The following is a 17,377-nucleotide window of genomic DNA, read 5'->3' on the forward strand; positions in this document are numbered from 1 at the left end:
ACTAGGACTCCAAGATCCCTTTCCACTTCCGTGCCACCCAGCAGGTCATTTCCTAGGCTGTAGCTGTTATAAAGTAATGTATATCCCTGACATAATGACCCTAAATGAAGTTATTTCCAACTCCTTATTCCTGCCCCCCCCAATGTGCAATCCTCCCACACTAATTTCTACATTTATATTAGTTGAAAACGTTCAATCCCTTCTTTTTCCTTGCATCAGCATCCAATATTGAAGCATAAAAATGCATCTGCATCCAAGCTACCCTTTTGAGTTCTCGTATTTTATTGATATTCTATTAATATTAGAACATACACTGATTTCTAATATTCTACTTGCCTTTTTAAGTTTTGCTCTCTTACCACAAGCTGTTCTGAGCCTCTGTTGGGAAGGGAAAGGGACATGTAAACTGCACACACACACAGTTGAGGAACAGGAGGAAATCCCCTTGCCAAAAAAAGGAGACCTTGTGCACTGACAGACATACTTTTTGGCTGCTTTAATACAGAGGGGAAACTAATCAACACATCAACTGTTATTTATTTACTGGACTTATCATACTATCATATACAATGCCCCTGAATAAGATAAGCACCTTTTATTTGGAAAGGCAGAATGAAGAAACAAAGTTTTCCGTGAAAATACAAGTAGGAAAGTAGCCGAGTGACAGCTTCTGCAGCTGAAGCTTCTGCCAGGGAAAAAGAGAAAAGTGCACATAGCTAGACGCTATGAAACTCCATGTACAGCACTACAGCAGTACTTTAACTTCCCTCCAGCAATGGCAGAAACTGCAATTACCATATTTCTTCTCTTATAACATGTACCCCAATTTCCAGCAGCTAAATTGTGGGAAAAAGATGTGCCATGTGAAAGACACCATAGCATATTGCCACTCTTCCCAACAAAGCTCCAGAGCTGCCCCTGTCAGGTATTACTTCCATCAAGCAATAGGCATTATCATTCAATGGAAACTGTCATACCATGTGACCAGCTTCATGTTCAAAAGGGCAGGCCATTCAGAAGGGGGAAAAGCACCTTGGGAACCTGCTGTGCCAAACTAGCCAACCAGCAAGAAGTGGAGAGTTGCTGGCAGGGGCTGTCATCCCTCTCCGCAGCTGTGCTGGGACTGAGACATCAGCTGGGCTCCTCTGGGTGAAAGAGCTGCCCTCAACCCTTGTGCAGATGAGGGGAGACTTGTGTGAAGGGCAGGGATGGCAGCAGCAGTACAGCTCAAACTCTCCAAGGAACTTATTAACCGTTTTGTCCCACCTACAGGTTTCTGAACAAATTCCTCTCCCATGGCTCCCTGTTTCAGACAAATAAAGCATGTCACTTGAGTGTTTTTATATACTCAAAGAACTGACACTCCTTATCAGCTAAGAACTGCTGCCCAGAGCATTTTTCCATCTATTGACTCCTCTGTGAAATCCTATGAAATATGAACTTTCAGTTCTACCCAAAACTTTTACAATCTCGTCTCTGATGCCTGATGAAGGGTGTTTGTGCCCGAAAGCTTCAATTAAACAATTTGTTTTTGCAAAAATCTTGTTGGTCCAATAAAACATATCACCTCTGTCCATGAACCTCAACTGTTTTTTCCTCTAGACCAATACAGCTACAACCTGGATACCTTTTATATACTCTGGGTTTCATAGAGCTGCTAATGGCTAGAAAGGACAGGCAGCGAGTCATGACATCTGCTCCTGTGCCTGGCCTAGGGCACCAGAATTAAGTATGAGAATCCCACAGAGTCCTCTTGCAGGGGGTGGGGGAGTTTGGAAGCAAGGGGAAGAGATAGTGGGAACAAACATAGGTGCGTACAGGCCTGGGAGCAAGCAATCTACTCTGGGACCTGGTCAAACCCTATCACCCTGTGTATAACATGCCTCATGTTCAAATTAAGACTTTATAGAAACCATCTATAAAAATGTTCCATATTTTTCAAGCAATAGCTTTACTGCTTGTGGGTCATTTTTTATGGATTGTTGGCTATTTATTGTGCAACTTAAATAGGTAGCATGTCTACATTTATTGTGTAGGTAAGCAGTTAATTACACAAAACACGTAATATGTTAGAGCCTGAAAAAACCAAAACACCACTAGAAAAGGAACAGAATGTAAAACAAAAACTCCTTAAACAGTATCCCTGTCTGCATGACTCTGCATCTAGTCATAATACATGCACTGATGCAAGTACTCTATATTGCTCTAATGTTAACCCCGAAGCAGAGAAAATTGGAGCAGTTTTGCTTCACTAAATATCAAAGAATCATGCAGATGCAACAGCTGCACTGCTGATATCAATACAATAGTTATATCCCTCTATATCCTACGAACGCTTGGTGATGAAACCAACCGAAGCATTTTTCACCCATTTTTTCTCTTTAATGACATGGAGCAACTTCTTTCTGCTGTTCTGGAAATAGATGCAAAACAGAAAAGTTTTGTTCAGAAGTGGAGCCACACCTCATCAGTCATCAACAGACAGTTCTGGTCTGCTTCTGACACAAATCTCATGGGTTCATGGATTTTACTATAAATTACTACAATGTAAACTCCCAGTCTCTTGGAAATGCTTAGTATAATTTCAGTGAAAAAACATGAGACAATTCACTTACAAAAAGAAAGAAAAAAATTTCATAAGCAGGCCCTTTTTGACTCGAGTAAAATTCACTCAAGAAATATTCCAGGACATTACATTAAATTTTCATACTGTACCAGGTCACTTCTAGATGCCATGCTGTTACATTACTCTTAGAGACTTGTGTAAAATATACTAAAGTTATTTAGAAATAGCTGATTCAGGTTCTAAACAATGACAGTTTAAAGCAACCTTAGTAGAGGGCAACCTTAGGCTCTAGTAACTGTGATAATCATTTGTAAAGACTGGTTCTCTTGGATATAATGAAACTGCAAATGATCCCAAAAATGCAAACAGTAATTTTTATTTTTTTTTTTAATTAAAATTCTGAAGTTTACTTAAATATCTCAAAGAGAATCACTCCCCAGGGGAAGATTCAGGAGAGCCCAATATTAAACAAGAAGCAGTAAAAAACAAAAAAAAAAAACCCCAAAACCATGAGAAAGAACAGAGAAAATTAATATAATCTGAAGGTAGGAATATGAGCATGAATTAAATCATAAAAATCAAGTAGTACAACAGAGAAGGGCCTTAAAATAATATGACATTTTGAGACCAAAACATGTCTTGGATGAGGATTACTAATCAGAGGACCCTAAAATACATACATAAAATAAGAAACTGGGACAACTGAAATAACCTCAGGCAACCTACTATCTGGAACCAGAGACTAACAAGAAAAACACTAGGAAATCTCTATCCATCAACCCTATATAACTAAGACCTTATTTGCTTATCAAAACCTTTGTTTAATACTTAACTGGCAAAGAAATATTTTTCCACTCTTAGCCTCATGCAGGTTTAACATGGGGGGAGGGAAAATGAGACATTTAATTCATAATTAATTAATATTTTTTCCCTCTGCTTCCATAAAGTAATGCATCCCCTCAGGGGGAGCATATGTTGTCTATGAGTACCTCCCTCAGACATACTGAAATCCAACCAAGATCATGTTGGTTAGGTGCTATAAAGGAGTTTTCTGGAATAGCAAGAGGGAAGTAGAATACCTTAATCTTAGCAATTCCATCTCTAATTTAAATAATTAAAAAAGAGAATCTCAGCTATTAAACTAGACGGAACTGATTCTCTTCATCTACGGCTACCTCCCAGACAACCCCCTACTTCAGATTACAGTACTTGAAAAAGGCTACTATCCAGCAGATGAGTGCTGTAATTATTAACAGAAATTAGCTAAAGACCTCATCTCCTTGACTCACAGGCAAAAGGGTCCTGCCCACATCTCCTAACCAAGATCTACCTTCAGTAGACAAATCTCCAGTTGCTCCCTGCTCAACATTCCTATATACCTACCCCAACAAAAGACTACAATCTTATCCCTTCTAGCACACAGAGCTGATTACTTGCATATCATTAATATCCCACAATTCTGTCACTGCAGAATTTTTGTTTTAAAACTGAATTTCAGAGAGTCTCAACATTTAACATGTCCCATCTTTGTAATCACTGAAAAAACTCTGGAAATATAAACTATTTTAAATTGATGAAGAGGTACTTAGAGTCTGCAGACAGCCTTCAAAAACACTTCAGAAGAGGTTAAGTGCCTCACTTACCAAAGTCACTGCCCTGTGCATTTTCCCAAGAAAGCATAGAACTGAGCCTTCTTAGTGTATAAGATTTACAATTTTGCCACAACCAATAGTTCAATACTTGGTCTCTTAGTATTAGCAACCCCAAACGCTTAATAAACACACTTGCACCACACTACATAAGCTAGGTCTCCAATAGCCTTAAAACTGTCTCCTTCAACATCCCCAAAACAGTTTAGGGTTTTTTTCATTTGCCTGTATTTTGAAACATTAGGATTCATGGTCATCAAGCTTCAGGCTTTTCCCTAGAACAAGGGCGAGAAATTAAAAAACCAAAACACCAAACACCACCCCCACCCCGCAAGAGGTTTGTCTATTCATTTCAGGAGCTCAGGTTTAAAATCAACTGAAGTCACCAGGTGGAAACATGCCTCCCTGATGCGTTGGGATATGCCTGCAGCCATCTTTTCAGCTTTCCAGCTTTTCAAAGGAAAGGGAATGTTGTTAATTATGTGACAGGTATCCAGGTTGTAGCCATACTGGTATAGAGGAAAAAGGCAATCAGGACTTGTGGTAGAGATTGTATCTTTTATTAGACCAACAAGATTTTTGCAAAAAAGTGTCTTTAATTGCAAGCTTTCCTGCACAAACACCCTTCATCAGGCATTGTAGAAAAGACTGCAAAAGTTCTCTCTTGGGTAGAAATGAAAGTTCATATCTCACAGGATTTCACACAGGAGTCAATAGATGGAAAACTCCTCTGGGCAGTCAGTTCATAGCTGGTATTCCATCAAGCTAGCTAAAATTGCATATTTCCCTGGCACACAGGAAGGGAACGCAGTTCTAATGCTACAACAGGGAAGAGGAACCAGTCCACACGGCATGCATACCAAAATATTCCCATATTGGTGAAAGTTACATTCATGAGACTTGCCAAGTCACAAATTTTGCATATAGACAAAAGAATAGGAATGACAAGTATTTAATAATTTCCAAGACTTTAATCCCATTGTGTGAAATATGCCATGTCTTTATAATGTTTCAAACATGTCTTGCAAACTCATTTGAGATGCTCCTCAAAGTCATCATTTCAGTTACTAGCAAACCTATATAGCTTTCCAGAAATATTCAGCTAAGCTACAACCTCCCCTGCTCTGCTGTGGCTCTATGTCAAGGAGCATTATACACTGACCAACAGCAAAACAGAATCGGAGGAGGAGAAAGTAGAAAGATTGTGGATTAGGGTACATGGAGGTTAAGGGGAAAGAGATTTGGTGGTAGGGATCTGCTACAGACCCCCACACCAAGGGGAAGAACTAGATTTGGAACTCCTGAGGCAGCTGTCGGAGAACATAGACTAGGGAGGCGATAGTCACGGGGGACCTAAACTACCCTGACATCTGCTGGGAGACGCAGACAGCACATTCCCACCCTTCACGCAGGTTCCTATCCTGTGTACAGGACTTCCACCTGACGCAGGAGGTACATGGTCCCACTAGGGGGAATGCTGTACTGGACCTGGTATTGACAACAGGGGATGACATGACAGGGGACCTGCAGATCAGTGGTCACCTGGGGGACAGTGACCACCAAACAACAGAATTCACCATAAGGCATAGAGTGGGAAAGGTAGCTAGTAAGGTGTAAGTGCTAGACTTTAGGAAGGCTGACTTCAGCAAGCTCTGGCGTTTAGTCAATGACACACTGCAAAGTAAGAGATTTGGCAAGATGGGAACCCAGGAAGGGTGGCTGTGCCTTAAGGAAGCGCTCCTTCAAGGCACAGAGGGAGATGAACCCGATGCAGGGAAAAAGGGTGAAAGGGCCCAAGAGGCTTCCTTGGCTGACCAGAGAAATCCAGAGCAGCCTAAGGGCAAAAAGGGGGGCATATAAGCAGTACAAACAGGGAGAAATTACTAAAGAGGAGTATGCCTCTTCAGCTCGCAGTTGTAGGGAGGCAGTTAGAAAGGCCAAAGCTACCATGGAGCTGAGGATGGCATCCCAACTTAAGGATAACAAAAAGTTGTTTTTCAGATATATAAGGAGTAAAAGGAAGGCCTAGGGCAGTATAGGACCACTAGTGAATGGGCAAAAGCAATTGGTGACAGACAGGGGGGACAAGGCTGAACTCAATGAGTTCTTTGCCTCAGCATTCTTAAACAAGGGGCAAAACAAGTCTCAGAATGGGATCATAGACAGACAACAGCTGGGTGCCAGACTACCAAGCGTTGACCCCGAGATGGTGCAGTCACTTGGAAGGACTGGATGTGTTCAAGTTGGCAGGCCCAGATGAATTCCATCCAAGGGTACTGAAGGCACTAGCTGATGTCATTGCACAGACATGGACAAGAATATCTGAGCACTCGTTGTGCACAGGCCAGGTCCCGGAGGACTGGAAAAGGGCCAATGTGGTCACTATTTTCAAGAAGGGGAGGAAGGAGGATCCAGGCAATTACAGGCCAGTCAGCCTCACCTCCATCCTTGGTAAAGTCTTTGAAAAGATTATTAAGGCTCATATATGTGAGAGCCCAGCAGGAAAAATTATATTGAGGGGAAACCAGCACAGGTTCGTAGCAGGTAGATTATGCCTGACTAACCTAGTCTCTTTTTATGATCAGGTTACAAAGCACCTGGACGCAGAAGCAGGGGTAGATATAGTTTATTTAGACTTCAAGAAGGCCTTTAATATGGTATCCCACCCCATACTGGTGAACAAATTAAAAGGCTGTGACTTGGATGATTACACAGTCCAGAGGGTGGCAAATTGGCTAGAGGGTCATACCCAGAGAGTGGTAGTGGATGGGTTGGTATCGACCTGGAAGGACGCGGGCAGTGGGGTCCCACAGGGCTCGGTCCTTGGACAGATACCCTTCAACGCCTTCATCAATAACTTGGACAAGGGAGTGAAGTGTACTCTGTCCAAGTTTGAGGATGATACAAAAAACTGTGGGGAGAAGTGGACACACTGGAAGGCAGGGAACAACTGCAGGCAGACCTGGACAGGTTGGACAAATGGGCAGAAAAACAACAGAATATGATTTAACAAGGAGAAATGCAAAGTGCTGCAGCTAGGGAGGAAAAACATCCAGCAAACCTACTGCCTAGGAAATGACCTGCTCGGCAGCACGGAAGCAGAAAGGGATCTCAGAGTCCTAGTGGACTACAAGGTGAACATGAGCTGTCAGTGTGACAAGTCATCAGCAAAGCTAACGCCACTTTATCGTGCACCAGCAGATGCATGACAAACGGAACCAAGGAGGTGATACTTCCCCTCTATGTGGCACTGGTCAGACCGCAGTTGGAATACTACGTCCAGTTTTGGGCACCACACTTTAAGAGGGATGTGGATAACCTGGAGAGGATCCAGGGAAGGGCCACTTGTATGATTAAGGGCTTGCAGGCCAAGCCCTACGAGGAGAGACTAGGGCACCTGGACCTCTTCAGCATCCGCAAAAGAAGGGTGAAAGGTGACCTTGTGACTGCCTATGAATTCATCATGGGGGTGCAGAAGGGAACTGGTGAGGCTCTACTCACCAAGGCGCCCCTGGGGGTTACAAGAAATAATGGCCATAAGTTAGCAGAGAGCAGATTTAGACTGGATGTTAGGAGGAACTTCTTCACAGTTAGGGTGGCCAAAATCTGGAATGGGCTCCCAAGGGAGGTGGAGTTTGGAAAAAGTGTGGGGGGGGTTCTGTTCTAAGTAATGCAATCATTGGGAAATAAGCAAAAGGTCAGTTCATTCCTTTCCCGGTTTTTTTCCTTTGCATTCCCTGAAAGGAGGATATGCCACACTTTGAAAAACATTGCACTAAGATAACTACAAACTTACACTTCAGAGCATCTGGCTGGGGTCATCTGAACTCAGCACTCTTTCCTGCCTATGCAGGGGGTCGGACTCAATGATCTATTGAAGTCCCTTCTGACCCTAACATCTATGAATCTATGAAAGAAAAAGCCACATTCACCTAAAGTAGGAAAATGGTAGGGGAGAGGGAAAGAAGGAATCAGGTAAGACAGAAAGGGGAAGAGATGCTGATCATCAAAAAAGAGCACACTAGGGAAAAACTAGCAAACGTCAATGAATTCAAGTCAGTACAGCATGATGTATTTACCCCAGGGTGCTGAAGCAACTACCTGAAGAAACCTTGGAGCTAGTGAAAAAATGTTTTCAGATTCATGGATGACAGATGAGATCTCAGAGGGCTGGAAGGAAGTTAACATAGGGTGTAAACAAATATAGCATGTCTCCTAAGAAAGCCTTTTGTTCTAGGATTCTACAGAGTACCAGTACATTGTCCTGCTTTAAGGGCTAAACCCTTCCTCCACCACTGCTGTGTTGTTTGTCCTTTGCAAACAAAGATGACCGCATAGGGGTGGGGACAGAAGAAAGAAAGGAAGTGGGAAAGAAAAAAAAGGGACAGGGAAGAGAGAAAGGGAGAAAGAAGAAAAAGGAGAGGAGAGGGTGGAGGCTAGGTTGCCTGGGTACGCAAATGATTTATACGCCCAATCTTTGCCCTGAACAATCAGCTGCAGCAGGGGCAGGAAAGTGACAAGGACTAAACATGAGAGGTCCTCATTTTCATGGCCACACGCTTCCTCACTGCCTCTGTCATGTGCCGCAGCTCAAAGGCCAGTGCTCTGGACTGCGCTGTGTATGCCTAAATTAATCACAGCTAATTCAGGTTAATTGCTCCTTTTATCTAGGTGTAAGCTGGCCAAATTGTGTACTGTCCTTGGCCACCGCAGTAGTTGGACTACTGCATCCAGTTCTGGGCACATCCCACTTCAGAAGGGATGTGGATAGCATAGAGAGGGTCCAGAGGAGGGTCCACTTGCATGATCAAGGGGCAGCAGGGTAGGCCCTATGAGAAAAGACTATGGGACCTGAACCTGTTCAGCCTACACAAGAGAAGGCTGAGAGGGGATCTGGTGGTCACCTACAAACTGGCCAAGGAGGACCAGCAGGCAATGATCCCTGTTTCCCCCGAGCACTACTGGGAGTTGCACAGAAAAACGGCCATAAGCTGACTGAGAGTAGGTTCAGGTTAGACATCAGGAGGCACTACTTCACAGTCAGGGCAGCTAGGACCAGGAATCAACTTCCTAGGGAAGTGGTGTTCACCCTTACCCTGGGAGTCTTCAAAAGGAGGCTAGACAATCACCTAGTCAGGGTCATTTGACCCCAGCATTCTTTCCTGACCATGGCGGGGGGGGTCGGACTTGATGACCTGCTTAGGTCCCTTCTGACCCTACCAACTATGAAACTATGAAACCTATTGGAAGAGGAGTACGTAATGCAGCTTGGAAGGGTTACACGTGTAACAGGCTGTACCACTTCTTTTGTCCCAGGGTTTTGATTCATATATCCATAACAGCCTCAGAATGTCTGGTTACAGGGACAATGCCCATCTTTTAAAAGGGAGGGAGTGGTAGAAGGAGAAGTAATAAAGGGACACATGGAATTGTAGACAGGTCAGCTGTATTTCAATATCTAGAATGTTGTTAAAATAAATTAGAAAATATGCAGTTTGTAATCATCTGCAGATCAGGGGATGATAGATAGCAGCCAACCAATTTAAGAGCAAAAACTTGCCAAGACACCTCGATTACTTCCTTTAAAAGAATAATTAATTGGTAGATAAGGAGAATTTGGTGGATATAATATACCTGGACTTTAGTGAGGTTTTTGACTCAAGGACTACCATTCTCTAAGTAACCTAGATAAATGTAGGTTATATTAAATGATCATTGGGTCTGCACAGAACTGGCTGAATATCTGCCAGCAGAGTGTTTGTTAATGGATAAGTGTCAGGCTGGGATGTTTCAAGTGGGGTTGCACAGGAGTCTATTCTGCTTATTTTTATTAATGATATGGAAAGAATGAGCAAGAGCAAGTAAAAGCACGCAAGTGAATGCGTGCATGCCGATCAAATTTCCACATACCACAAAAGGGATCTGGATAAACTGGAGAACTGGGCTATAGACCATAAAATGACAACTCATAGGGAAGAAAAATTAAATGCTCACATGTAGAATAGAGGATAAACTGGCTTAGCATTACTGAGGATCTGGGGGTTAAGACCAGACTCAAAGTGAGTTACTACTGTGATGCTTTCATAAGAAAAAAGTGAATGTAGTTTTGGCTGCATACCAAGAAGCCCTGCACGAAAGTCACAGGAGGTACTAATGCGACTCTGGGAACACACAGAACACACTCTTGCGAAGAGTTGAGAGAGAGATCTTCCAGGTTAAAAGCTGAAAGACCTTTCTCCTAGAGGGGGTGTTTTGCCCAGGAGATACTGAATGAAAACCGGCATAATCATAGGACACTTTTACACATGCTCCAAAGCATTCCAATTAGAACACATCAGAGCAGACTGCTGATTCTAATCAGAATGCTCCAGCATCTCATGTAGTCAGTGTCCCTAGATTTCAAAATGGTGGCACGGGTGCTTTAACAAAAGCTCATCAAACGAACTTTAAAGTGCCCCTGCCACCATTTCGAAATGTGGGGCACTGAATACATTAGACTCTACAGGTGTATTAATGAGAAAAGCTCCTGAGTGCCACTCATATAAAACTGCCCACCCCAGAGCAAATGTATAGGTACCCATAATCTCCAGGTAGACACAAACTTCTGTATCTAGCCTCTATTTCTCAAATCAGCAGGCTTCAGCTGGACTTGTGTCCAGTTTTTGTTATCACATTATGAGAAGGAAATGGAAACACTGAACAGAATTTAAAGCAAGCAATGAAAATGAAAGAACTGTTAGGAAAACAAACTATATGAGGACAGGTTGAAGGACTCAAGTAAGTTTAGTTCAGAAAAGAGAAGATTAAAGATAAGCCTTGGTAGCACTTATCAAGTATTTGAAAGCCAGTCAAAGATGCTGAAACATAGTTTTCCACTGCCAGAAAGAGCAGGGCACACACCAATGAATTCAAACTGCAACAAAGCATATTTAGATCAAACTGCAGAAAAAAACCTCCTCAACTGTAACGGTAAGAAAATGGAACAAGCTACATGGAAATCTACCGATCTCCTTAACTGGAATTTTTCCAAGAAGCATCTGACTGGGATTGTTTAGGAATAATACATCCAGCATGCATGTAAGCGACTATACTAGACTACCCTAGAAAACCCATTCAACTCTAAAGGTCTATAGTTTTTAGTATTAAAAAGCTTTACATTTCTTCAGAAGGTTCTAATACAAAAATCAGTTTCTCCCATTCAACACTCAACAACCTTCATCAAGTCCCATTGTTTCATTTACTCTGTCATCTGTATTATACCCATTTCAATTTCCATTAGGAGGCAGTTATACAAGCAGAAAAAACCCAGCTTTCATGCCACACCAGAGTCAACTTCAACATTTATTAAATCAGTTGGGCAGAGCAAGGTTGGATGCTCTTCTCTATTTGTTCTAAATAAAGAAATCATTCAAACCACAGGTTGAAAACCACTGATTTAGAAACTGAATCTTGCATTTGTAACCCTTGAGGTCCCTACCAGTAGGACCTATGATTTTATATTCTTCACTGAAAGGGCTGACATCCCAGTTTTTTAAATCTGTTGGCAGCAGTGCCCAACTGAAATCTAATTTGCTTATTATATATTACCATTTGTATCAAAGATTAAAAACAAAGAAAACACAAACTAACTTTATTTTAAGGGTGCCAGCATCCCAGAGCCAAAAACATATTGTTCCATCTGCCCCGGTCGAGGACAGATACCTCTTTGAACCACTGCACAACGGAGAAAACTGGGAAGAAAAAGAATCCACAGGTTAAAAATATTCTTTGCTAGACTACTATCATATTTAGCAAGCAGCATGAAGTGAGTGACCCAAATTATTCAGTCTTTTCTGACCACACCAGTTCCAGTAAGTGCTAGTAAAAGGAAATGTTATCACAGAAACACCAAACAGCAAAACAACGTGATGATGGTTCTCAGATGCATTCTTTTCCCCACACAAATAGGAACTTGATCAAATGGAGTTAGGGGATTACTTTACTTCCCTACAAAGTCTGTGGTTAGACCAAGCAACTGCAGTGCTTTCAGGTGAGGAATAGGAGGGTGGCAAGGACTCTCGTCTCTTATGAGAACGTACATCAGCTGATCCACGGAATCCATTTTTCATCTGTCCAGTCCTATTTGTCAGTAAGCAAAGCTAAACCACAATAATTTTACCCCTGAAGGAAACAGGTGATGGATTATTGCAATTTAACTTCAAATTTACCATATGATAAAGCAAAGACAAAAAAACCCAGAAACAAACAGAACAGATTCAACTGAACCAGTAAGACTCCCTCCCATCCCCTTTCAAGGAATCTGGCAGCATAAGGTGTTTCATCTGTCAACATCAAGTCCTACAGTCAACAAAACCTCAAAAAAATGTTCTTACAATAATTTGAAGCTTTCTTATATACTATAATATGTCAGTGTTACTAAATAAAATAATGAAATAATCTTGTTCTTTTAATTCCCAATGCTCTCCCTCTTTTTATTTTTATTTTTTTTTTTTTTAAGTTAACCCAGTATTTATCATAGCTTGTAAGGTAACTTAGGCCTACGTCCTGCAAAAGCTTACACATTTAACTTTACACAGTTATTTGTACTAATTTTAACAGAAATATGCATAGGTATAAATTTAAACTCATGTAGGCTAAGGACAGATGTTGCATATAAACTGGTATGTGATCAAAAGCCAGTTCAAATAGGTAACACAACAGAAATTCAATGCAGATAAACTGCTTTCAAAATGGCCAAAACCAATTTAAGATAAACCTGGATGGATGTAGTATCAGATTTAACTGTTTTAGGTTAAACTGGTTCACTGAACTTCTGTCTCAGATCCCCTCCAGATTCAAGTTAATTCTCAGTCCCCCAGCATCCCAGAATGCTTTGTATCCTTCCCCTCACAGGGTTGGCAGGCTAGTCTTGGCCCAGGCTGTCTACCCCAGACAAGCAGGGAGGCATGCTCTAGCACCTTCATCTGCTGGCATGTGGCCTGGCTTCTGTAGGCATGTCGCTGTATTTCCAGAATAAAGAGAGAGTGTCTGTTCACTTGCTAATTGATTCAATCTACACAGCTTAGACTAACTTGTGAAGACTGAATCAATCCAGCCTCAGGATTGTTGACTGGCTGTACTTAGCTGTAATGTTTTTGAAACAGGGTGTTTCTAAACTCTTCAGGATAGAAACCCGAGTCTGCATTCGTCAAGCGAAAGACATTTGACACTACAAATAAACACTGTCACACTACTTATATTAAAAGCTTCTTTTCCACTCCAAATTTTGTTATTACTTATTCCATATATTAAAAAGAAAACTCAAAAGAAAAAAAAAATTACTGCTATAATCCTTTCTTGTTTACATGTTTTTTGCAAAAAAAATGACTGTTACCTGCAGTGATGTTATGGATGCACTGTGACCCTGCAAAACTGCTAGGGGTGCACATGTTCGAAGACACCAAACTCGGATCATTTTATCACAGCTCCCTGCAGCAATCATGGTGTTCTCATAGTTCACAGCCATGTCAGATATTTCAGCTGCATGTCCTCTTAGAGTAGCCAACAACCTTCCATCATCTGTTGCCCATATTTTTACAAGGCAATCATCTGAACCCTAAAAATAAGGAAGATATCACTATAACCATGCAAAATAGTTATTTTAATGTTCTATACCCATATAATTTACCTGAAACAACAAAATTAGTTGCACTGATTGTAAACAATTTCTTTCTATAGTTTGAGTGCACTGCAGAAAGCTTTGGCATTCTGTATACAAGAAGAATCTGAGGTATGCCAAGTGCCAACTGTATACACAAATTATGCATCTTAACATATACACAAACCCTACAATAAGTTCAATTTAAAAATTCTTCAGCAAGGTAGTCTATTTTCTGTTGAACTGGAGTTTTGCAAATTAAGATATAGCAACAGCCTAATTTACATTTTAAAATGGAGACTTGCAACTAACGTGGAAGTGGAACACTAATGGTTATTCATTTAATTTTTATTAACTTCGATAAGTTTACATTATATGTCTAGTCTCTCCTAACAAGCTCATTCTTCATGTCCCACAATGTAAAAAGAGTTAATACAGAACTTTTTCTTTCCTCACTTTTCCTGTATGGATTTAATGAACAATAAATAGAGCTACCATTTAAAACACTGCTAATATACATATTAATATGGACTGAAATGAAAGCAACAATTCAGAGCTCTGAGTTCCCATTTCAGTTCTTTACAAACTGCAGATGACATTTCTGGTTTGGTTAAACTCAATTTCACAGTTTGGAAAAAGTGTGGGGGGGGTTCTGTTCTAAGTAATGCAATCATTGGGAAATAAGCAAAAGGTCAGTTCATTCCTTTCCCGGTTTTTTTCCTTTGCATTCCCTGAAAGGAGGATATGCCACACTTTGAAAAACATTGCACTAAGATAACTACAAACTTACACTTCAGAGCTATTATTGCAGGTTATCTGCAGGCTCAAAACATCTATAACGCTGCACCTTTGAGCATTTCATTCACATTTTACCGTCTTCTTTGCAACAAGGAGCACCAGGAAAAAAATTAAAATGCCAGTTCAGAGCATTTTTGAAGCACAAATCCACTACAGACTCTGGATGCTTCTATGCCGTTAATATAAAGTTTTTTCCCTAGGTTTTTTCTGTCTAAATACACATATAGTGTTTAAGCATCCCAATTTAATGCATATATCCTTATAAAAACTATTTGAGGAAAGAAATATTATTCCCTGGAGGAACGTGAAGCAAAAGGTGACCAACAGCCACCATTTCAAAGGTATGTAGGTTACTTCAAACATTCTATTCGAACCCCTCTCTCAACTGAGCCAAAATAGTGCACACCAGGCAACGGTGAATGAATTTTCAGTAAAACAAATAAATAAAAGTTTGGTAATTTCCCAAAACAAAAGAGAGGAGAGCAGCAGCATTGCTTAACAGTTTCAAAATTACTACAAACATTTCACTAACATGTTCTAGCAACTTGTAACTAGCGTGGCTTGTCTGCCAAATATCTGAGTTCTGCTTTTTGCCATCCCTAGAAAAATCAGCCCAAATTTGATCACAGTTATTATACTGTAGAATAAACACTGTACTTTTCACAAACTCAATAAATGCTTGTTGGAGCTTGGCAGCAAAAATGCATCAAAGATTTTTTCTACGCTGAGCAGAGTTAGTGTGAAGATTTCAACTAGACTGTGCCTGCAGCAACCCTATCGTGACTAAATATACACCATCTAAAACTTTCACAGCAAAATAAAACTGTCCCTACAACTGCTACTCCCAGCTCATAGGGCCGCTGCATACAAGACATCACAACAGAGAGCAGGGAGACTATCCACCACTCTTAATGGCCATGGACAGGCATTACATTTGTGCTAAGAAATATGCGACCGCATAGCTCTCCAGCCACTGAACAGAAATGCTTGTACAGCTAGCTCCCTTCTCACATTTTTGTGGCACTGGAGATTTTTTGGCACTCAAACTGCAGGCCTGTCCATATTCAACGTCTACCTGTTGGCACATCGGCAACTCAGAAGACAAAGTAGCCCATATTAAATACTGGGGTGGAGAGGAAAAGGTAACTGAGAAACAGGACTGAAAATGAGGAAGGGACAAAAACAGAAGTGAGCAAATTTAGGTGGGAGGCAGCAAAGGCAGATACATAATCACTAACGCATGGGCCCTTTTAGAACCTGGAACTAAACCCAGCATTCCAAAACCTTAAAATCCTTCTGCTGTCTACAAAAAAACCAAGAAAACCATTACCAAAGTATGTCTCTTATCTTTTCTAAAAGGTGCTGATAAACATGATATGATTACATGAATACATAAAGGATGACAACCTAAAAATGGTTATCAATTACTGTTCATTCAAGTCACAAGTTTGTCTATAAATTACCATGGTTCTGATTCTGTCAATGACCAATACAGAGTAAATCTAGTTCCATATGAAGGAATCCATAGTGTTTTTTAATTTTGCTTTTATCAACAAAACAAAACACACTAAGCTTGCTTGTGGGTTTTGTAAGCCATTTCCCATTAAGCGTCAAGCATTCAGGTCTAGGAAAAACCTTCATTAAAGCTTTAATTGCTATAACTGTAAGTATACATCATGGTACAGTCTACTCAAGTATTATTTTTCATGCAATGTATAGGCTGTTGCCTACTGAAGTGAGGCTACTGGGAGGAAAGCAATATCAGCATCCCAGTCTTAAGATGCCTCTTTCTAAGCCATATCATGAAGCCAAGCTTTAAAATGTTGCATTTAATAAGGATGTTGCACCTCCCCACTAGTGGGCACCTCTGAAAAGCCAGATTAAGTTTTATACAGATAACCTTTCCATAGCATTTCATGAATTGGGCTAATATGAGAGTTCCTTCTTTAGTGAGGTTAATGACTTTAAACCACTTCTGTTTGATATCTGGCCAAATACCAGTCCTCAGATTATTTTAAAAAAACCCAAAAAACAAAACAAACTTGAACAGTGGCAATAAATAAATAAATAAATAAACCTGTTATTATATTGAAAGAGGTGCTGCTAAATTCAGAAGAGATACAGAGGAATGCTTGGAGTCTAAAGAGGTTAAGAACTGCTTCTATCTGCAAATACATAAAGTTAAGATGCACCAGATATATGCAAACACAAAAAGAGTAGTCTGTTTGCAAGGAAAAAACAAAAGGGAGGACGGAGAACAGCCATTAAGCAGCAGAATGAAAGTGACAACACAGTTGCAGAAGCGTCACATAGGAGATAGTAAGCCAGTCTGTAATTAATTTATTTCATTAAATGAAAAGTTAATTGAGTCACTGACCTATTAAACTCACTCCAAATCATTTAAAAGAGGATTAAATCTCACAATTTACAGAAACATTTGAACAAATCATGAAGGAAAAAAAAGTTATGCTACATTACCATTTTTAAAAACAGAATTTCAAAATATTTAGTAGAGGTGCACCGATACATCTGTCCATACTGTATAGGCACTCATATCAGGAAAAAATTGACATTATCAGCAATCAGATTTTTTTTGGCTGACATGGCCGATAACGATGCCGATAAATGTTGTGTGCATGAGCACAGCTGCAGCATGCACGCCCAGGAGTGCAGCCCAGAAGCTTGAAGAGCAGCATCTGACTGGTAAGCTTGTGTGTGTGTGTGGGG

General features: G+C 40.7%; 1 protein-coding gene across 1 annotated transcript in view; it reads right to left on the minus strand.

The window, feature by feature from the left end:
- The window catches only part of PHIP (pleckstrin homology domain interacting protein), a 159,986-nt gene that overhangs the window by 97,738 nt on the left and 44,871 nt on the right, over window positions 1–17,377 (minus strand). The window contains exons 6-7 of the mRNA XM_019537662.1: window positions 13,589–13,810; window positions 11,845–11,945 (exon numbers count right to left, since the gene is read on the minus strand). Coding sequence (XP_019393207.1) covers window positions 11,845–11,945; window positions 13,589–13,810 — 323 coding nt within the window. The remainder of the gene's footprint in view (window positions 1–11,844; window positions 11,946–13,588; window positions 13,811–17,377) is intronic.

Source organism: Crocodylus porosus, unplaced genomic scaffold, assembly GCF_001723895.1.
Source record: "Crocodylus porosus isolate Cpor-Errol unplaced genomic scaffold, CroPor_comp1, whole genome shotgun sequence".
In the NCBI taxonomy this organism is placed as follows: domain Eukaryota; kingdom Metazoa; phylum Chordata; order Crocodylia; family Crocodylidae; genus Crocodylus; species Crocodylus porosus.